Here is a 24146-nt window from a genome sequence, read left to right as displayed (position 1 = left end):
TTCTCACGAGGGTAAAATACAGTGATATGAAGCATAACGGATCACGAAATTCGTCAGCAATCTTGAAAATGGATCCAAGTTTTCGGTTAGTCTTAGCGTCAATGCTGTCATAATGGTTTCTAAGGGTCAGTTCGCGATCCAGAATTACTCCGAGGTCTTTTATACACTCTACCCGGAGAAGATGCTGGTTTTCTATAAAATATGCAAATTTGATTCGCGAACGCTTTCTGTTGAAACAAATTTAGTAAAGTAAATAGCATTAGTTTGAAAACCTCAATTTACGGTTTGCATACAGCGAGACACGAACTGCATTAGATTTGTAGTTACTGATCTTTTTGGAAATAACTCCGTGCAGCTCGATGTCAATATGATGTTTACTAGTTATTGCGTGGTTTACTAATTCAGAGGAAAGGAAAATCTATAATCTTTCTAGGGCAACTTTTTTTCACTTTTGTCGACCAGTGTTATAGTTCACGAAAGGGTTCTGTGAATTTTGGTGTCCCTAGTTTGGTTAGAAAGGCATCAAAAGACCGCAGAATAATTGTTCACCGGGCTCGTGGATTTTACGTTTGCTCACGGCAGAGTTTCCTTTAAGTCTCTAAAGACTTTACATGCTTCCGACTTGGTTTAAAGCAACAGAATTTAGAGGAACGGTTAAAAACATATAATCTTTTATTTTTCCTGTACGTAGATAGTTTTAATAAATTATGAGCACTCTCCACAAAATATATTTTTTCAAAAACATTGTTCTGCTAGCTCCAAAAAAAAGTTAGCAGAACAACGATAAAAAATAATGAACAAAAAAAAATTATCAAAAACAGTCTTTCTAAGCAATAAACTGATGTAGAGTGGTCAAAATAATTTAATGCTCATGATATGCTTTTGATAGCTTTTGCATAGCTTTGAAAATTAAAATTTTATTCAAATTTTTAGGCTTAAATTTGAATCAACATTATTTTCATTTTAAAGCGATCAAAAATCTTTTGATACAATTAAATGTCATTTAAATGCTTCCATACGCAGATAGGTTTGTTGATATATGTGCATTTTTCCTTTTTTTTTCTTTTTTTCTCCGCCAACAACGGTGGCCTGGGTTCGAATCCCAACGCCGACATAAGTGTCGATGGTTGTGGAGTGGTGTGATCCACTTACAACCAACCCAACTGGTCTAGATTTAATCCTAGTCGACATCGGGAGATTTTCTGAGGCAAAAAATCTTTGGGATCACCCCTTCCATCGCATGAGGAAGTAAAGCCGTTGGCACCGGTCCGTTAATCAACGGATCATAAATTAGGGTCCTGGGTGGAGTCGCCTCCCCGGGCGTCGGTGATTGGCACAACAACAGTGGCAGAGCTAGACCGACGGAAAATGAGCGGGAATAACAAAAAATTGTTCTGCTAGCTCAAGGAAAAAGTTAACAGTACAATGATAAAAACTGCATTTCCAAACAATAAACTGCTGTAGAATGGTTCAAATAATTTGATGCTCATTATTTATCTATTTATTTATTTATAACATAAAGAAAAACATTACCCGAGCAAAATTTCAGCTCAATCAGAGTTCCTCAAAGTTATGATTTTTTTACCATCGAATCCAAGGGGAAAGTACATGAAATTAGCAGATTCGAAAGTTTTGTTTTTGATCCCAATTGACCTGAAATAAAATGCATAAAACATCGAGTTCTGGTGTTATTTCGAAAACAAAATTTAGACCGAAATTCGTCATTCTGGGACATAGTCGTTTTTTTAAGCCATCGAGGGCTTAACATGGAGTATTTTAGAATTGGCTTCTAAAATGACTCACAACTCGCTCAAAACCCCACGTAACATGTTATGATGTACATTAGGCATTTTAAACGCGATTTTCATAATAATCGAGAGGATGAATTTCGAGGGTAAAAAAATGACAACTTTTAACGCTTTCAAGCACCTTTAAATCATATCCGATTGAGCTTAAATTTGCACATTTTGCAAATCAACAAAATTTGTATGGTCTGTTTTCGCTCAGCTGTGTCAGCATGACTCTTGTTTCGCTCAGCTGCGATGTAAGCAGCAAGTGTATTACTTTTCTGCGAGCGGCAGAAACACGGCACAAAGCAGAATGAAAAAGTTTGGCACAAAATATTGCTATACGCAGCTGCATACGCAGCACAGAGCAGAGTGGATGCTCTTTCCACGTATTGAGGAAAACAACAAGCCTACTGATCGGTTTCGGATTATCCGGAGTATCGAAAAAAATTTCACTCTGGATAATCGAACCTTCCGGATAATCGAATCACAAAAACAAATTTTCAAATTTGCAATCAACGAACGCAGAGTGATTTTTTTTTGTTATGTTACTGGAATCAAGCAAAGGCGTAGCAAGAATTTTTTTTTCTGTGGGAAAAGGGGTAAAGTCTTGAGAAGAAAAAAAAAATAGACACTTATTGGTTTCCCTTATCTCGGACATGTCCTTAATATGCCAGAAAGGATAGTAAAAGTAAAATTTTTAAAGATACATTAAAAACAAACAATAAAACAAAATCACTTCGGATAATCGAGTCCTAGCTGTATTATATTTTTTCAATTTTTTTTAAGAAATTTCATTATAATTCTCATTAAAACCAGTTTTTTTTTTCAAGAGAATTTTATGGGTATTTAATTATTCTGACTATTCTACTGCAGTTTGTTGCTTGCAATGCTGTTTTTGATAATTGTTCTGCTAACTTTTTTCTAAATCGAGCAGGACAATACTTAAAAATTTATATTTTATGCAATATGCGTAGAAAAACTGTCCTTCTTAGGACAACTAACAATGCATTAAAAGATATGGGTCATTCCATACTAAATGACCACGAAAAACCACAAACTTGGCATCACGGATTTGGTTCGAAGTTGGGGGATTAATTTTTGACCGGAAGTGTTTCCAGATAGATTATTATTGTATTTTAAATCTAAACATACATTTTTCGGCAAATCCAGCAATTTTTGTTTTAAATTTTTTAATTCCGTCGTATTCCTTGGAAAATTTAACGTGACAAACCACTATCACCCCGAGGTAATATGAGTCAATATCAAACAATCATGTCTATTTTTTCTGGATTTCTTGGTTTATTTACTTTTAAAATCATCTATCAGTACTTTTCGTTCATCTTTAGTCTATGAATTGTAAAAATAAAAGAAACAAGAGATGCCAGAACGATTTGGATGTTTGGCATAGTGTCATCGGCAATAATAATTTTGTCTATCAAAAAAAAAATGCCCCTCGAAAAAAAAATTATAAAAATTTTTTTTTTTTTTTTTTCAAAACATTATAACTTTTTTCTCTTGATTTTTCCATCATATTAGGTAATCTGTTGTATTTTTTATAAAAAAAAATAGATTTAAATAAATGAGTTTTTTTAGATAATATATTTTGAATTTTTCTTTTAACTTTTCTTCAAAAAATATTTTTTTTAGAGTGTAGGGGAACTGCTTCATTATTCATCTCAGCCTATATATCCATCTCATACAACATGAAAACACAATTGAAAACAGAAAAAGGCGCATATTTTCTAACTAAAACGATCTGCTAATCCATGGAATGGATTCTTCTTAGTTCACTTTAGATTTCTCAAGAAGTAGAATTCTCAAAAACTCACTTAAAAGCTCTAAATTTGAAAAAATAGTCGGGCATCTGCACTCGAAAACTCATTTAATTCAATCACCTACCTAAGAAAACAAAATCCGCGCATTGTTCTATACGGCTGCAACGGGACTCGTTCAGCAGCCAACCAAAGTTTTTTTCATCACTAGCGGACCACTTTTTATTTTAATTTCTAAACAAAATCACTCACTACACTAAGAATACTTTAGTCTTTGAAATGATCACCTCAAATTTTTAAAAACAAGCTTGAATTAGCAGAAATATATGAGATGAATTTCTACAATTCCCAAATTTCAACTGTATGTATTTTCATCTATTTTAACTGCGTTGGAGAAAATCAAAAGTTGCCAAATTAGTTTCTATTAATAGGAAAAAATCATACTGAAAATGTTAAATTATTCCGACATAATTGACATACATCGACAGCACTGCAGTGGTTACCTAGGTTACCAATTTTGCACGTAAACAACTACAGCGGATATCTAGGTAACCTACTACGACGGGCTGCGGCTACGTTCATTCATAATAATGTGATTCATTCATGATTAACAGTGTGATGAATATGGGGGCGTCGTGAGATAAATAATTGAGCAGTGATTCAAGTTTTGATATGGATATGGAAGCATTGTAAAAAATGGTTTGTTTTACAAAATTCAGGATAAATCTAGCTAAGTTTACTAAATATACAATGCTGAACGATTCCATAAGAGCACGAAAGCATCTTTTGTTTGTTTTTTTTTTTTTTTTTTTTCAATTATTTCGTGAAAATTTGGTGTTCAATCCGTGCATTCTTCGTGAATATCGGCTTAAGGGGTAATATCTAGCAAATGCTCAAAAAACCTAGGCTTTTTTCATGAATTTTTCTAAAGACTATTTGAGATGTAAGATATATAAATAACATATCGTTGGATTAGGCAACTCTTGGAGAATAGAAAACAAAATTTATTGCTGCTTTTTTACAAAATGGCGGCTGTGCAGCAATTGCGGTAAACCGCTTTTTTTAAAAGCTGTTCCGCGGCGAGCAGTAGAAGTCGTGTCCAACGCCACCTATAACCAATACAAAAATTTTCTCATTATCTTCATAAGTGTCGCTAGTGAAGTACACATGATTATATTTTTAGAATTCAAGGTTCATCATTTGGTAAACATAAGAAGATATGGTCTAACAAAATTATTGACAAGTTCCAGCAAAAAACCGTAACAATCAACAATTCCATTTTTGTTTTTTGCTTGACAATTTTTTTCATTTACCTACAACTACATTCGCTGTATTACGAAGACTGCTAATAACGTTTCTTATGGTAAAGCTTTGAATAATAATATATCATCGAACAATTTTGAAATGTAAAAAAAGATTCTAATGAATCATAGTAAATAAACTAAAAATTCACAAGCGTTCGCAGGCTCTTACTCTTCTTTAAATGTGTATATGTGGAATTTACTCTTTCGATACTATCCGGTCACGATTATTTAGTGAATATCGAAGATAAAATTGAATAAATATCCGTTGCAGAAATTTACAATTCTTGTTGAACAGTTTATGGTAATCATATTTACGAGGTAAACTTTCAATCACCATCAGCAGCAGCATTACAGTTTTTCCTCGATTGCACACGAATAGAAATATACGAACAAAAGTGTACCACTGCAATACGAATAGTACCGCTGCAGTATGAATAGAAGTGTACCGCTGAAATGTACGAATAGAAGAGTACCGCTGCAATCATAGACGACAAGAGACCTGCGGTTCTTTACTCCACTGGTACTGGTACTGCTTTTACCGGCATGTTTTCTTTCAAGACATCAGTTTTTATTAGGTTTTGAAAACAGGTTTGGAAATTGTTCAAGAATGGTGATTGTTTCAAACTTTTCGGAAAACTTTTACCTTCGAGACATCATTTTAGTCTAAGCTCATGGAAGCAAAAATAAATCGACCTATTGGGACGGGGAGACTCTGTCAATTTCTATATCGATATAGATACAGAGAATAACACGGGGAACGGATGGTGTTCATTCACGTCGTCTGTGCTAGGAATGCTAGCATGTAATTGGTTCATTGTTCGCGTAAGTATCCCTGTAACTTTTTATCAATTTTCACCGTTGAGCAGTGAAATAAAGATAACTAGCGTGTTTTAAAATTGTTACACATTTTATCTATCCAACAACAAATCGATTATTGTTATCCATCATGTGGTTATGCTGTTATTAACGTTTGAAATCTGACGCAACATTTGCCAGTTTCATTTCCAATTTCACAGAATGCATCCCAGTATAGTGAACAAAGACGTAGTCCCACGTAAAAAATCGACTTTAACTGTTTATAACTTTTGTTGTTGTTAATCAATCGCCAAAATCGTGTGTACTTCACTCTCTAATGGAGAAGCTACAGTTAAAATTTCAAGTCAATCGGATGTAAACTTTTTCAGTTCTACTGCTCGCCGATTTTGAAAACATGGTTTTGAGAAAAACGCCTTTAAAGTTTCAAAATGCTATAAATCTTAAGAATCTCAATAATAAAGCCCCTAATAATTTTTTAACCTTCAGTCAGCTATCCTTGTGCCGTAAAGTTGTCCTTCCTAGGCTTTATCTTCCTCTTCTACCTTTTTTTATCTGATCTAAGGCTGCGCCTTAATTTGGGGAGCTGCGTAGCCGCAAGGTTACAGAGTCCGCTTTGTCAAGCGGATGGTCGTGGGTTCGAATCTTAGTAGAACCAGGCCATCCGATGTCAAAAAGGACTTTTAAGCATGGGTTTATTCTCAGGCTCCTCACCAGTTACCCTTCCTTTACGCTGAAATACAATACCTTTGCGTAACTTCCTCTTAACAAAAAATAAGTCCCTCTTATCAATAAAACTGGCCAGAAGGACGCACGACGAAACTTCTCCAGGGAATTATAATTGGTGATATTTGGCAAGAGGAACGAGTATCGGTATAGTAGAACAGTAAGCGTGTAAGGAAGAGTATCACATTACACACAAGCACTGATGAACAATAATAATAAGCATGCCACTTCTCAATAGCGGTATTGCTATTAACAGAAGTGAGGGATACAGCAGACACCCGGGCATATCTCACAATAGATCTACGATTCTGGTCGCAGTGAGGAAGATCCATACAGGAAAAAAAAGGCTGCGCCTACCCTCTTTCGCGGCATCAGACATACAACGCTCAGTGACTATGACGCGGTAAGCGTCCGATTCCACGCAAAACTCAAACTTGTCACTCATATTTAAGTACTTTTGAGGATAACTCACAGTTAAAAAGTATCAAAAAACTTAAAAAAAGAACGTACACCACGAGAACGGCCGATCGACTAAACAAATGGAAATTGTGAGTAAACACGTGCTGTAGAGACGCTGTAAGAGTCAAAACTTGATGCAGCGACCTCTATACTTTACATTTGAAACGCGATGTCGATCATAGGTAACTTCTACTGGTTTACAAAAAAAGCATGGCCAAAATAAACGAAAAATGTTATTTTGGAGCATAAAAGTTGTTCGGTAAAAATTGATTTAAACGAATTTTGAGTATAGATCAGTACTTGTGCGATGTAGATTTTGATTCTAGGATAGTTTTATCATGACTTAAGCCGGTAAAAAAATGACGAGAAAAAAAAATTTTTGGTAGATATTACCCCTTAATGAGATGAATAATGGAGCAGTTCCCCTATATTTTTTCGGAAAGACAATAATTATCTACAACTTTACCGAAGACGTCACACCGATCAAACGAACCATTTTGACCCTAAAAATATTTCTAATCATCAATACCTTCCCAAAATAGCATTTTTCAATAGCTTCTCATAAATGAGTCGGGTTCAAAAAAATCAAACCAATAGCACAAAATGGCATCTTTTGCCTATAGAAACGTCTATGCAAAGATTCAGCCAAATCAAAGATGACAATTGAAAAAAAAATAATAAAACTGGAACATTTTTCGTGGAACTGCTCAATAGTCATAATTTAATGATGTAGAATTCTTTGAGTAATAATTCCAAATCAAAAAACTTACGTAATAAACTTTTTTCAACTTTCTGGGATATTCCAAAGTTATATTAAAGGAACATTGAATTTTGAGCTATATTTATGCGGATTTTTTCCTTTTTCCTTGGTTTGTTGAGTTTACAAAAATACAAACAATAGGGATGGAATGTATAAAAAAGCAGTCATTTTTTGTGAAGGTTGAGTTTTAAAAGTATTGTTTCATATTAGCTTTTCCGGAATATCAATTTTCCTGTTTTAAATTCTGAGCTTATTTTGATGATGATTTCCAAACAAATAAATTAATGAATTAAAATTTGATTAGATTTAGTTTCTCGGGTTTCTGATTAGCTTTTTAGCGGGCTGGATGAGATGTTTCCCGATGGAAGTTTTCTGGAAATCCCTCGACTTTTCGCATAAGTTGAGTTAATCTGACCAGTAGTCCACTAGAGACTCGTGACGTTTGAACCTACCTGTTCTACTACAAATTCTGGAAATCACAGTTTGGGCAAGTAATCACAATCATGTGCGCAAAAAATCGCAAGGCATTCTCTATGTTACTATTAAAAAAATAAAAATATAAATCTGGATTTGAAAATTATTTTTTGCCTGGCATCCTCGTGTGTTAGTATCTCCCAGCTAGTCTCGAGGTACGATGCTGGCCTAACAAGCCAGTCGTCGTATGTTCAAGTCCCGGCACGGGAGAGACTGTTAGTGTCAGTAGGATCGTGGCGCTAGCCCCGCAATTGTCCTGTACACTTAACAGTTGGCTGCGAAGTCTGTGTATAGTAAAACAGAAGGTCGAATTCCGATACGGAATGTAGCACCAAGGCTTTGCTTTGCTTCGTGTGCAATACACAGGTTGCACCTATGGACGAGTCGCCCCTGATCTAAGATAGGTCCTGTGAGTTTTCTCTTTTAGATCGAATTTAAGTTACTATTTTTTGTCCGTACTTAATCTGAACCTGTTTGTATCTATCCTTTTTTCCCTTGCCCCTGTCAATAATCGAACAAAATGATGATTTGAACCTATATGGAGCAGTTTTTTTTAGCAAGTTAGAAACTTAAGCTGAAGACTCTAGTTAATTTCATACTAATTAGAAAGTTGTTAATTTGAACAACTGGTCCATGTTAAGACAGACCAAGCAATATTTTTATCATTATGCGAAAAAAGAGTCAAGAACTGACTAATCCGGATTTTGAATTTTTCAAGATTTCTGCGCAATTAATAAATGTTATACATTTACATTTGCGCAGAAATATAGAAACTTCAAAGTTTACGTAGTAGTAAACTTCAAATTATTTTTTTTTTGTCACTTGCTCCGGTCTGACTTAATATCGACGCGAAGTAAAAGGACAACAAAATTGAAAGAGACGATGCCTATTCAAGTATTAAATCAAAACGGATCTGAAGCTTCAAACGTTAAAGTTGACATAAAATTGAAGCACAGTTGAAACGGAAATACTTCGAGGAAGAGGCAAAATAAAAAACAAATGAATTGCACATTTCACTCTCATTTGCTTATTATTTTAACACAGCTCTTCTGCATAATTTTGTCGTAATTTTGCAAACATTACAATTAAGCTTTCATTCGTAATTTTTTTCTCTGTCTTGGCCAGAACTTTTGATGTACTGTAATATTGCCCGAGTGTTTGTGTATCCCGTACACCATGTTATTTGCGTAATTTCAGTGTAGAGAGTTAATTGTATGTTATATTTTTTTACTGGTACTTGTGTACATATTAAAGATGCAAACATAAACGAGGTAATGAAAACTTAAGCTTCAATTGCTTCGTTCGGAAGATATGGCGTCAAAGTAAAAAAAAGGAGCTTAGAACAACTGAAAATTTCCGATTTTAGAAGGTATAATAATTCAAACTAAAGTTGTTGCCTGCACTAAAAGTCGTCTAACAGGGGAGTGTAATAAAATCACGAGAAAAATAAATCTTCATTAATACATGAAAGCGCTTCATCTCATTACTAGTTCGAGAATATACGTCTGTCAACACAGGATGAACCAAACACGCAGCATTAATTATGCACCATCTCGAGACTTAGGAAATATATAGCATAAAATAATCGTTTCCTCACCTGATTCTTAATCGGCACCGAGTCCGGCTGCAGATGTTCCACGCAGGAGAACACGTACACCGTCTTACCATCAAGCGCCTGCTCCAGGCAGTACTCGTGGGAAGCGAAAATCTTTCCCGAGTCAATCGTAACCGAGCCGGTTTCTGCCTTGAGATTCTCCGGCTTGAAGATGCCGGCAATGGCGTGCTCCTTGCAGTCCGGAAACCGGAAGCTAAGGTCCACGTGGGCCGATGTGACGATCTTCGAGCTGTAGCTCACGTGCGATTGGTTCAGCTTCACGCAGGTTTGATTTTCCTTGTCGTACGCAAAAGACGGCCCACAGCAGCGCCATACGGTGCTGGTTTTCAGCGGTGCCTGCAGCGAATCCATTCCATTGTCACGGGCGCAAACCAGAGCCACTTTCTCGTCAACACAATACTCGGGCAGGGAAACTAGGGCATGCTTCTGGCTCAGAAACAACGATCCGTTACCCATCAGCAGAATTTGGTCCGTCGTGTAGGCACTGACTTTACAACCTTCGGGCCGCTTGCTCTCCAGAAATTTCATGTGCGACGGAGCGTTTCCGATGTCGGTATAAATTTGGTTTTTCGCCGGCAGAAACACCTTCGGTACCCACTTCTCGATACCACCAGCCACGCACAGCTGCTGGGAGTCGTCATAATATTCGCCAATCCGGCAGCACTTGTTGATGTAAACCGGCTGCCGTTGAGCGGCACCAACGGAGGCGACGCTCAAGAGGATCACCAACAAGGTGCCGGTCAAAAGTGGGACATACATTTTTGGCAATGCACCGACCGCAAACAAGTGCAGCCGTTTCTCTTTCATCTTGTTCGCTTTTCCGCGCGCCTGGCTTTCTCGAACTTGACCGAGTTCAACCGACAACAACAACAACAACAACAACGCGCTGAAACCTGAAGGTCTCGTTTTTCTTTTCTTTTTTTACACTTTCCAACACTCCCCACTCATTAGCCACAACAATTCACTTTACGCACTTTATTTTTATAGCCCTTTTCCAACGCACTTGTTTTCAACATATCAGAATTTCTTCCACCATAAAGCACACTTGTTGATCGTTTTCTATTACGGACTGCACGCTTCTTGATTTTTTCCGACTTGCTTTTGCTTTCTTAACCGTTCACCTAATACGGGAAGAGGCGCATTTTTTTCTCTCTACTTATTGGCACAACTTTTTTTTGCTTCGTAAGTTTCAACGCGGCCCTTCCAGTAACGAAGCCCGACGTCACGTTTCATGAGATTCCAGTCTCCTGCAAACGGTAATTAAATACCATAAATCAGCAATCGGCTGACCACGGTGTGCATCCGAGTGCCGCCTTCAGTGCTCGTTTTCCGTCTGTATGCGGCGACCACCAACCGAAACCTGAGGAAATAACAGATCAAGAAAAAAAAAACAGAAATAAGAACACGAGAAAAAGTTTATCATTAATTATCCAATGCTATTCAAAAACCGATTCTGACCCGTTCGAAAGAGTTGTGATTCCGACTTGCTTCGGGGCAATTAAAAGAATTCTTTTCCACCTTTTCCAGCGATAAACGGATAAAACAGCCACATCACCTACCTACCTATACATGGCACTGATAACTAACTAGAGAAGGATTCCTACATGCGGAGAAACAACAGCGTCAGCCTCAGAATTGAAGCTGCTGTTGCTGCCCTCTTGTTAACCGATCGACTAGTGTGATAGGACAGAACCGGCGGCTGCACTGATAATTGCATTTTATATGGGCCACTGAACAACGCACACAGCGCGGCGCCGCCGCCACCACCCCGTCGGACAAGGATACGGTGCACAACACGGTTGAGGCCCAAAAATGTTGTACCATTTCTGCATATGATCGTACAAAATAGTCGCCCGGCCCGGTCCGGTCGTCATCGCCGTCGTCGTCGTCCGATGGTGACTATGCGCAGCCGCTTTTCCGGCGCTGCCGAACCCGAACGAACGAACGAACGTCGATAAACAATCCTGGGGAGGGAGGTTATTGGCTGAGGGAAGGATGTGAACAAATAAATCCACACACAGCTAGTGATGCTGGGTTTGGAGTGTTGTTTGTTTAGGAAGTTACAGTTTCAGGTGGAACTTCTGTGCGGCTGATATGATTAGGATGATGCGCTTTCACGGGAAAATGTTATCCAACTTTATGTGTGTGTGTTTAAGGAGCTGATCCAGAAACGGAAGCTTTTTTTGCAATTTAGATTACCGAAAATCTGGGTCAGCGAAATGCCCATTTGCCCATTGCAAGTTTGATTTCAGTTCGGAACGATTTGCCTTTTGTCATTTTCATTCATGAAATGGAAACGAGACAAAATGACGATGACGATAATTACCAAAAAAAAACAAATTGACAGCTATCCCTATTATTACGCATACCAATGCAATTACACTGAAAATGTTTTATTTCAAGCTGCAAAGTGTAGTCCGGAGAAGTGTAGCTACACCGCGAAAACGGATTCGACATTTGATTCGATTCTGTTCTAAATTCCGATAATCAAGACAACAAAACAATGTACATTAAATATCGGAATAGAAACTAGACTATAGGTTTTACTTAATTGTTTATGTTATTTTCACCTGATTTACGTGGCAGTACATTACGTTTTCCCACAGTTTTCCAACTGTTCGTCATAATTGAATTTTCTGCATGTTTTTATCGAAGTTTTATTTTTATCTTTTTTTATCAGCTTCTAATGGAAATGTGCCAATTAAAAATTTGAGACTTTCTTGGAATTTTCATGAATTTTATCCAAATGCCCTCAAAGCTCACACTGTTTTCTGTCAATTATGAAATAGCAGCAGAAATTCGTTTTTCTATCAGCATAAAAAAATTAATCTTATTTATTGTTCAAAAAACAAAACAAAAACAAATAGTCCGTAAAACTATTACAGGATTCAAAACTAAGATTGGCGGCAATGACAACTATTTTGATGATTTTTCAGTTTTTTCTGGAGATTGATTTTTGAACTCACCCAAAATTATTAGTACACATAAGAATGCTGAAAAATTAACTTTTCTTGAAACCAAAAGTCTCCAAGCGCAATTGTAGCTAAATCGGGCTTCAGGGAGTGGTGCTTCTAATATTTATTAAATTTTTTCTTAAGAAAATACATCAGCAAACAAAACTTTGCAAATAATTGAAGCAAATATTTTGATATTACACGGGCAAATGAATATTTAGCGTCATTTCAAGCAAATATGCTTCGTGTAATGCTCGCCTAAGACATATGGCATCGAAAACAAAATCGACTACGACAATTTTATGAATACCCTGTGCTTTTATATCGGTTAAAAAAGTGGAACTTTAACCGCTTTGGGGCTCCACTTCCCGAAGTTCGAATGTGCTTATATTTTGCTTGATGACTTCTTTCGAGTAGATCAAACTGTAAGTCCTCCCGCCAAACGAAACTGACAATCAAGTACACCCGATTATTTTCATGTAGAACAAGTACCCCCGGGGGTACTCGAAAGCCTTCAGGGGGTACGCGAAAGAAAAATCAGTAATGGCGGACAAAGCAATTTTTCTTTGTAATACTTCAGTTGTTGTTCAATAGTGCTCTTAAAACATGACTGTAGAAATCAAACAAACTATAGTTCAATATGAAACCTGAAATAGAAAACCACAACATGACCTACCATTACCCTCTCGCACTCTGCGAAAACATTCCAAGCCAGGGGGTACAATCGATATGAAAAATGTCGCCAAGGGGTACGCGGACAAAAAAAAGGTTGAGAACCGCTAATGTAGAACTACGCTGCCGTTCCAATCAAAGTAGTCCAATGTTCTACACAAACCTTATGCACGCTGGGACAACTATGCTTGGAACGGCAATATGTCTCTCAAGAAGTTCGGTTACATAGGAGTGTAAAATGAAAATCTAAAAACAGAAAATGGGAAAAATATGTCCAATTTTAAATGCTAATAAATCTGTTACCGTCCAAATGCAGAAAAGTGTTATTTGAACATTCGAACTATTGTACTATTGAAAATTGTCAAGCCTTGTTGAAACACAGATTTCAATCTTTGATTGGTAGCTTGATGCTTGCTTTTCCTAGCACGGTCGACAGAATTATATACCTAGGAAACCGGGAATCCCCTCCCAAATGGTTCCGAGGTACGATGCTGGCCTAGCAAGCCAGTTGTCGTAGGTTCGAGTCTCGGCTCCGAAGAGACTGTTAGTGTCAGTAGGATCGTAGCGCTAGTCCTGTACACTAAACGGTCGGCTGTGAAGTCTGTCTATAACAAACAGAAGGTCAAGCTCCGAATCGCATCTAGCACCAAGGCTTTGCTTTTAAACCGGGTATGCACTCTTTGGGATATATCAGAGCCTGTTCCTGCTCAAACCGATCAGTTTACTAGTTGATGGCTACTGTGACAGTCCTAACAAAGCAGCAGCGGGTAGCAGCAGTAGCGGTTCGTTGCGACGCATTGTTGTATTCGGGAGTGTGCGCGAACTCTTTAAATGATCTCCGCTAAGATTATGATATACTACTTATGAGTGTAAATCTCTGTAAATAATGTCTACAAAATTTAAAATGGCAACTGGGATCGATTTACGGCCTATTTATATCATCCCGGTTCCGGCAATGCTCATATTAGCTGGTATTCGGCCATCTTTGGCTATTTTCCTTGAACATTATTTTTGAAGAGCTATTTTATTAGTGTTTGATAACAGTTATTGTGATTGATCACTTTTTAATACAACAATGAAAGTGATGTAATTACAATTTTATGAAAATTTACGTCAACCTTGCGGTCGTGACGTTGCATACACCCCTTCTGTTATTTTTTTGCCCGAGGGATGCGTCCCGTGTAGAAAACTGTGTAAAGAAACCCGTGTTATTTTGTTAAATCAAAAAGGCATATAAAACAATTCCGTGTAAAAAAGAATCGAATGTGTACTTGATAGTATTAGAATAAGAGCGAAAAAACATGCAAACAGAATATGATAGTCTAACGCACAAAAAGTAAAAATTAGATCCTACGAACTCGATACTTTGAAATTCCTTTCTAAAAAATCTCTCATTGTTAAAATCACATTCCTTAATAATACCAGGTTATCTATCTTTTTTCAAACACTGGAAACCTTGTTATGAAAGTAATTTCAAATTGATTCTAGAGAAAAACATTATCCTTTTGTGCGTAATCAATTAAAAACTTTGCTAAATTTTCGATTTATGCTGAATACGTGAAATTTTTCTTCAAGAGAAGTTGAATTGAGAGTTATTTCAATTTACAGTTCAAATTCTTCACTTTTTTTCAGTAACAAATATTGTGTAAAACCAGGGGAATTAAGGTGAAACCTCATTGAATTTAAAAATGGCCGACTTCGAGTCACCACTTCGAATTTTCGAAAGCACAAGACTCGGAAATAGTTAATGCGTTCCCTGTGAAAATGCTATTTTATGTTTGCTGTGGTGAAGCAAACATAAAATAGAATTTTCACAGGGAACGCATTAACTATTTCCGAGTCTTGTGCTTTCGAAAATTCGAAGTGGTGACTCGAAGTCGGCCATTTTTGGATTCAGTGCGGTTCCACCTTAAAACCTGGAATACCCAAAATAATAGTGCCACTAAAGCTTGAACTTGTGCTTAACGACCCTACTTTGTGTAGTGCCTCCTCCGTGATGGATCTGAGCTAGTGATAGGCTGACCGTTTTGAACGGGACAGTACCGTTTTTACAACTATTTTTAACCGTCCCGTCTTCTCTTAGTCCCAATGCCCTTCAGGCATACAAAAAAAAAGGTTCATCAGAGCAACGAATAGTTGTTTACATGCTTTCGTTAGTGAAAGTTTCCAAAAATCAATCTTATCATGTGTCCCGTTTTTTAGACCCATTTGTCCCGTTTTTATCCCGAGAAAATCTGGTCAGCCTAGCTAGTGAAGTTATACAAAGAATCACGTATAGGCAATAAGTATTTGAGTATTCCAGGTTTCAATTCCCCTGGTTCTACACAATATTTGTTACTGAAAAAAAGTGAAGAATATGAACTGTAAATTGAAATAACTCTGAATCATCGCATAGCCGTTGCAAAACTTGAAAATCTTGGAATCAACGGGAATCTTTTACTATGGTTTCAATCGTACCTTACCGGTCGCCGTCTAAGCGTTGCTATTAGGGATTGGCAATCCTCTTATTTTGACGCTACGTCTGGAATACCGCAGGGAAGTCACTTAGGACCGCTAATCTTTTTGCTCTTTTTTAATGACGGAAACCTAGTTATTAAAGGACCACGGTTGTCTTACGCGGATGACCTCAAACTAATCCATGACGTTAATCCATCCAAGTGCTCGACTATATCATTTTCGCGAAAAAAACAGACTATACATTACAAATACGCTTTGCTAGGAACTGAGATCGAGCGCGTAAACCAAGTTAAAGATTTAGGGGTAATTTTGGACTCCCAGCTCACTTTCAAGCCTCACATTTCGTTCACTATCGACAAAGCCTCTAGAGTTCTGGGATTCATCTTCAGGATCGCTAAAGACTTTACGAATATCTACTGCCTTAAATCATTGTATTGCGCATTATCTCGCTCTATACTGGAGTACTGCTCGGTTGTCTGGACTCCTCATTACAACAATGGCGTGGAAAGAATAGAATCAGTTCAACGGCGCTTTTTGATATTCGCTCTTCGTAAACTGCCATGGATGGATCGCATCCGTCTACCAAGTTATGAAAGTCGCTGCTTATTAGTTTGTTTGGAGCTTCTGTCTGTCCGTAGAGACACAGCCAGGACATTGTTCACCACTGACCTTTTACAAGGCCGCATAGACTGTCCCGCTCTCTTGGAACAAGTAAATATAAACGTGCGACCTCGTGCTCTGCGAAACAATTCGATGCTACGACTGCCTGCTTAACGAACTAACTACGGCATTTTTGGCGCAATGGTTGGTCTCCAAAGGTAGTTCAACAGAGTATCTGCCCTATTCGACTTTAATTTATCTCGAACGCTTCTTCGTCGGCGATATCGTTTATTTTTTTTCAAGATCTGACTAGTTCAAATGTTATATCAAAAAACAAATGGTGCAATTTTCAACCAAACTAAAAATATAAGTAAGTTGGCAGCCCTTCCACCAACATCTACCATATAGGTTGATAGCTCTTAGTTGTTTATTACTTACGAAAACAACACAGTGCCTTTTTTCATTCATGTTTTCAACCGTTTGAGCTTAAAGTTGTAAGTATTTTTCTAATTTCTTTGTGAATTGAAAATTCAAGTACACCACCTTAGTTCGTAACTAATATGCAATGAAAAACGTGATAACATCGGAGAAACAAAGATCTTATTTATTAGATGAAATTTAAAATTGTCTTCGGATGGTGGTGGGGCACATTCGGACACTTACCAAATTTGTGTTTGATTGTTGTTTATTAACAAATATCGATTTAGACTGATTATCAGTCCTAAAAATGGTTCGGAACTACAAGAGGAAAACCGATAGAGCAAGCATCAACGAAGATGAGCTGAGAAGAGTTTCTAACGGAACAATGTCTTTGAGACACGCTTCTGATACCTACGGAATCAAAAGAAGTACTTGGCCTGTCGTCTGAAAAACCAAAGAGAAAACGGAAAAATCAGAAAGCTTCTCGTCCAAAAACTCAGAACAACAAGTATTTACGAACGTGGAAGAAACATTACTAGAGAAATGTTCGATCGAAAGTTCCCATATGAATTATGGATTCACGTACCGTATGCCAAGGCGATTGGAAAATTGTTTCTCAATGTTCTGGAACACTTGAATGAGGTTCCAGAAAGCAGCGTAAGTGAACCAATTTTGCTGTTGCTTGACAATCACTAATGCCATTGTACTTTGAACAAATCAAATATTGCCGAAAAAATGGCATAGTTCTTGTATCCTTTCTCCTCATAGCCAGTTTGCTCGATTTTTATTTTATGAAATAAATTTAAAATAAAAAGATGAATTTCGAAGTTTGCAAAGCATCTGATCTTAGTCACTGTTTATATGAAAAAAAAAATAGTTGAAAAACACAAAATTCACATTAATCTAGAAAAGTTTTTCAACACTGTCCGAAAGTGCCCCAGGACTGTCCGAAACTACCCCACACACGGGGCACATTCGGACAAAAAAGCAATTTTCAAAAATTCAAATAAATCAATCGGAATCGCATCATCGTACACTACTTACACGCTTATATGATATTCTGAAGTCCAAGCAACAGCCAGGATGAATTCAGATTTTTTTAAAAGATAACAAAAAAATAATAAAAATCATGGTAGAAAAAGTGTCCGAAACTGCTCCCATCTCCCCTATACAGTAATAGTATAACAAAGGTTTCTGCACCGCTAGGTGGATTAGTTCAGCTTTTATATTACAACTGAAAGAAACATTCAACATGTTTTTCGAGTATTTATAACTTTGCAGTGTACTTTAACATTCTCTCAAGACAAAAAGTATCATTTCACCTAAAAAGTCCGGAACAGCTAAAAAGCGGTCTCAGATATAAATCAGAAGAGCTGCAATTTTTTTTTCCAAAATTAAAATAAAAATAAAATTTGAAATAATACATGACCGTAAATAGTTTATGTCTAGGGCCAAAACCGGTAACAGATAAGAAATTTGAAAAACTTTTACTTTGTTGGCAAACTAAGCCAGCAAACAGAAGTCAAAGTTCATTCAACTATACACTATACCAAATAGTTTAAAAATACATCTCAAGTTGACAACAAACACTAAAAATTTGTCTGTTGGTTGAGTGTGGCAGATCAAGTAAATTAAAAGTAAATCATAAATTTAAGAAAAAATTTAGGCACAAACCGCTTTAAAGCAAAAACACATGTTGAAATTTAAGTTCAAATAACGAAGCAACATCAAATGCCGAAAAATATTGTTAATTAAGTCAATTAACGCTGAATCTCAATGCAATTATGGTCTTCATTAAAATATAAAACAGAAGTTGCAAGAGCCTGTTAACTCGTATAATTATCAAACTTTGTCATGATATTAACATTAAATTCCAACCCGCTGAAGCCCATGAGAAGCAATTATGAAACAAACCGAAGATACATCAAATAAAACAGAAGGTTTGTTGTCTCATTGTCGTCACTTGATTAATTTATCGAGCCCTGGGTGCGAAAAAATCAAAATAACAATACAAAACATCTCAAATTAAACCGCAAAATGTGTAAAGGTTTGAAAACAAGATTACGATTCAATGGTCCAAAGACTGTTCAAGTCCAAAGACTATGGTCCAAAGACTGTTTCAAAAGACTGTGACTGGGCGAAATAGGTAAGAAATTGAGAAACGTCGTACAATGGAAAAAAGTTTAATTCATACAAAATCATGCAAAATGACATAAATTTCATCTATCTCTACGATGTCGATAAAAACGCAATTGGTAATTTTTGAGGTGCGGTTTAATGTATTTCTTTAATCTTTTCCTGCCAGTCACAATTGACTGCCACTTAAGAATGCAAATAAATAATGGACTTAAGAAATTTTAGACATAAACTATCAAGCTGTCTAATTTCCTCACAACAACGATCAAGTCGTACGATAATGATGAGAAATAAAAATCCCAATTGTCATTGGATTGGAGTTTTTTGTTGGCTTACGCCAACTTCAACAAATCAAACTTTATGACGATATCATTTATTCCTGATGAACATCAATCTTTCAGATATGGAAGTTTTAAACTATTCATACACACACCCAGCTCTGAATGAAAAGCCGTCACAAAATTCAAATACCCATATTGACAATCACAACCAGCATGGTTTCTTGACCGGTTTTTCGGTCGGACCCGTGGTGTAACCGTTCTGCTCAAGGTCAAAGCCCCAAACATCCACTCGGAGCTAGCAGTGATTTGCATAATTCGTCGATCAAGCAAAAAAAACTCTTGCTATCAATTTTTCCATTCCATAAATTCGCTATTCAACAGTGTAAAAGCGCCGGACGACGAGTCGTTTCGGGTGCCTTCTCTGTTCGTCCATTCTTAGCATAACTACTTTGCATTTCTCGGATATTGAATGCCTCTCCGCGATCCATTCCTTCACACGGGCTGGTTAGGAAAGCCATCTCAAACAATGCTGACGTTGCCGAAAAACGGGAAAGACAATAGTAGCAGCGGTACAGGTAGGTAACCATTTGATTTGGGGAGAAAGGAAAAGATTCGGTGGAAGCAGGGTACCGACGATCGTAGTAACGATCGTCAAACCCACGTAATGAATAACAGTAGAAATATGACTAGTATGAAACGTACACCGCGGGTTCACTCGCGTGTTGTGTTCGAACCGGCCACCTTTATTGGTTTTGTTGTTTTACTGTACGACTCACCAGGAGGAGGTAAAGGCGCTGTCAACTGCAAGCTAGAAACACTCAAGAGGTGTATCATCGGACAGTAGGTACTCCGTTCGCAAACACATGTTTATTTTTGTTCCTATGCAGAGAACGGTAAGTACGGCTCCGAATTCGAAATGATCATCATCATCATCATTGTTAGTGCATCGCTAACGGTTTTTGGACAGTGCGCTGTGATTGGCAACGGATCGTCATCGTCGTCGGCGGCGGCTTGTGTGTGACTAATTAATTGAATTATGTTTGTACTGTGGCCGCACGCGCGTGCGAGCAATCGAATCGATCGCCATATTGATGTCACCGCGGTGGCGAGAATGTGGAGCGGACATCGATCTAAACGATGCAACAACACGAAGTAATTGTCGATAGTGACCCTTTTGTTTGATTCTGTTTGCGAATGGCTTTGGGGCCATCGGTTATTTGTGTTTTAAATAATTTTTGATATTGAGTACTTTAACCCTTTATAAGGCCGTAAAAACTACGCAAGGAATCTACATAACATTCAATAAAACGTATTCCTTACAGAAGGAACAACACAAATGTACCTTTGTTAAAAAATTAACTATTGAATCAATTGAAATAATTGGTGGCAATATAGTTGCCACTGCCCGTTAACCGCACAAACGTTGGTGGCAATATAGTTGCCACTGCCCGTTAACCCCAAAAACGATGGAAGCATTTTTTTTTGCATCTGCATTGTAAGCTTGGTTTTTTGTAATTATAAAAAATGAAAAATCATAGTAATTCGAATGTAACAGTAGGACTTCATTTATATTGCATGGAAAAGATCGAAGTAAACGGTTTTTTGAGTGGTATCCAGAAAAAAAATTTGAATTTGTCGTCCAATACACCATGTATTTTAACGAAAAAACTGGTGAAAAACTTACCAATTTGTTGGATTTTCACCAAAATAAAAATGAATTTCCTGAAGACGGTCTAAAATTGCGGTTTGTTCACATAAAAATGATCCCAAAATCAATATTGTACACTTCTAGCAGTCCTAGAAAAAACTGAAGTGTTCTAAGACACCTGTAGAAGTCTTTGGTTAAGTCAAATTCGAAAACAATATTCTGAGTGCAGCGAAAAAAATAAATTTTGTTGGTGGCAATATAGTTGCCCCTGTCTTATAAAGGGTTAATGAAAATTACATGAAAAGTGTCTAATTACTGTTAGACAGGTACAGGTCGGACTCGATTATCCGGAACATCAAATAAATTTCATTCTGGATCATCGAGTTTGCCGGATAATCGAATCACAAAAAAAAATATTCAAATTTGCGATTAACGAACATGAAATAAATATTTCTTTTTTTTTTATTTTACTAATATTATGCGAATTATTTCTGAGGCGAAAAGAGGTAAAAACTTGAGAACCAAAAAAAAAACTATTGAACATTGATTATTTTCACTTCACTTCGAACATGTTCCAAATATGCTGAAAGTGACATAAACGGTAACAAATATACCAGAAGGGATGGTAAAGGTAAAATTTCCCAATAAAAATTAAAAACGAACACCAAAAAAATAAAATTCCGAATGATCGAGTCTAAAATTCCGGATAATCGAGTCCGACCTGTATTCGTGATGTTGTTATAAATTTACATTTGATTGACATCTTACAAAATTTTTTAAGAATATCAAGCAGAAATAACAAAAATTGTATTGTGCCGTGTCAAATAAATGTTGTGAAAAAAAAAATTACAAAACAGTAAATGTTTTATATTACCGATGGACGGTGTTGTAAAAGTGGCGCTATAGTTGCCTTATATATTAAGATTTCAGAATCGAAAGTCAGGTATGAGAAATTCCGTATAAGACTCCTAGTTTTCTGCAGCTTTCTTTACAGTGTAACCTACATGTTTATTGAAGCAGAACTTCTCATTTAACATCATACCAAGATATTTCACTATTTTGACATTGTTGATTGTTTTGTTATAAACACTAAGTTTTTCAATAGTCTTATTTAGACTTGTTCGTTATCTACTTCCGTTTAATGAATTTCTTAAAATACAATTCAAGAATATAAAAATTTATCTTGATAATTTCAACTTAAAACCTGTCCCAAACACCTAACAGGTGTTCTTATCGGTCACCGTTAACAACGAAAACTAAAGCAGCCTTCCTTTGGTCTGTCTTGCAATTTAACGTGTTTCAGTGACATCTTTTCAACAAGTTCGATTCTAAAATCTCGGCTGTGTCTCCGTTAAGTACACATACCGAGAACGAATCAACCGTTTTTCATCGGTCAAGCCGGGTTGCCCGGCGGCAGTCAAGTCAGCAAAAGTAGCAGCTAATGAGACTGTAGCAAGTCATCTGAAACCGCGCCGCACGTAACCACAAAACCCGCTATGCAATGCCACTGCAGCGGTTGCATTTTTCTTTTTTTTTTTTTTGCAATGATGGATGTTGCATCAATTAAACTGAATACCGACCCGTCGCTGTCGCTGACGGTTGGGGTCGATTTCTTTCTTTTTGTCGTATCACCAGGACCGGCGATCAAAACCACACACACGTTCACAAAAGAAGTCTGGGTACAGGAAATGAACACGCTAAACAAAAAACTAGTCCTTAAGATATCACGCAAGAAACTGACAACGGTCAGAATCACAACTTCTTCGCGATACTTCTGGTCAAATTAACCGTTTTGGTCTGCTTTGCGAACGTACCTTTTTCCGTTTGTTCCTCTCGCTCTGGCCCTGCTGCTTGGCTTGCTCGGACCCTCGTTCTACTCGTGCCACACACCAATGATCATCCCATCACAGTTTTGCTTTCGTTTCTTACTTCACTCCTTTCTCTAGGTGTTTTTTAATTTCTTCTTTGCCATTCCCTCGCTTAAATACCTTCCACTTTGTTTACAGCACAGTTTTGATCACGATTCATCAAAACGCACGGCGTTTTCCTTCAACCCGATCGGACAAGTTTGTAATCAACACTACCCTTTTGTTCCAACTCAGCAAACGTAACGCAAAAAGGAGTAGGCCACGCACCAAACTGTCAACATTCGGTGCCTATAGTATAAACAAAGTTGAGGAGACTACCGGCTCTAGGAATCCGTACTTCGCAGCCAGCAAATCGACACGCGTTGACACTACCTTCCATAAACAAAAATGCTCCACACGCACATCCGCGACGACGAAGCGAGCGCAACTGAAATGGAAACATAAACGACCGATCGCCGTCGCGACGCGCGGCTTCTGCAAAACCCGAACGAGCTGCAGAGCACACGCACACAGTCGTGCGCGAAGAGCCGAAGTAAGCGTAAACAATCGTGTTGCTACACAGCCGGTAGTTTAATGCGGCACACACACTAATCACTCCAGAAACCGAACGATTTAGCCGCCACCGGCGGCTAAACATTCGTTTTTATGTTTTGTTATTCTATGCTACTGGCGAAAATCATCTGCTCAACTGCTTCGCTATGCTGTTGCTGGGTTCACACATACTGGTCCGTTTCGCAAACCGGAAGCGTATTCGTGGAAACGATCGTCTGCGCGGAACTGCCACATAAAAGAGCTGAAAGCTGCACATTGTACGGCTGCCGCCGTACAGAGAAAGCGCGCCACCGGGAAAAGCGGCATTTTGCATTGTTTGGGTGTCTGCGGAAGCCGGTGCGCTGCTGTGTTATGATGGATTTTTATGCTGCGGGAAGAATATGCTTTCTAATTAGAAAAAGGAAGACGAGCTTCGAAGCGGTTGGTTACCTGCCGGTATGCTGTAATTTAAGGTGGTGTGGCAGAATTTCACTTGTTGTGAAATTCGCCTAGCGAGATATAAGATTGAAAACCATGAAACCATGAACCAATAAATTTCTTCGTAGTAAAAAACAAGAAGCCCGAATAATTATTAATAACTAGTTGAACGTTCCCGGCGATGCTCGGGATCAAAGGTTTAAAAATTGAGAATCATTTTTTATATTTCATTGATGCATTAGCACAACATGCTTCAAAAATATTTCGCATCGTATACAGTGCCTCCACAATTATGGGTCAGCTACAATTATGGGTCACTTTTATACAAATACGTCTATTCTCATAAAACTGAACAATTTTCATTGGCAGTGGTATTTTTTATAACTCAATTGTAACCCTATTCATACGATTAAAATGATTTAATGTTG

General features: G+C 37.4%; 1 protein-coding gene across 6 annotated transcripts in view; it reads right to left on the bottom strand.

Annotated features, from left to right (window-relative positions):
* LOC129726569 (probable G-protein coupled receptor Mth-like 1) overlaps positions 1–23192 on the bottom strand; it is a 250390-nt gene extending 227198 nt beyond the window's left edge. For 4 of the 6 annotated variants that reach the window (XM_055683423.1, XM_055683427.1, XM_055683426.1 and 1 more), the window contains exons 1-2: positions 22696–23192; positions 9696–11073 (exon numbers count right to left, since the gene is read on the bottom strand). In XM_055683423.1, coding sequence (XP_055539398.1) covers positions 9696–10520 — 825 coding nt within the window. In that variant the 5' untranslated portion in view covers positions 10521–11073; positions 22696–23192. Of the gene's footprint in view, positions 1–9695; positions 11074–11171; positions 11429–22695 lie in introns of those variants that run through there. The other 2 variants (XM_055683424.1, XM_055683425.1) reach the window with 2 other exon arrangements.
* Between the last annotated feature and the right edge of the window lie 954 nt (positions 23193–24146).

The sequence above is a fragment of the Wyeomyia smithii genome, chromosome 3 (assembly GCF_029784165.1).
Source record: "Wyeomyia smithii strain HCP4-BCI-WySm-NY-G18 chromosome 3, ASM2978416v1, whole genome shotgun sequence".
Lineage (NCBI taxonomy): Eukaryota > Metazoa > Arthropoda > Insecta > Diptera > Culicidae > Wyeomyia > Wyeomyia smithii.
Note: the sequence above shows the minus strand (reverse complement) of the source record. Positions and strands in the feature narration are given on the sequence as shown.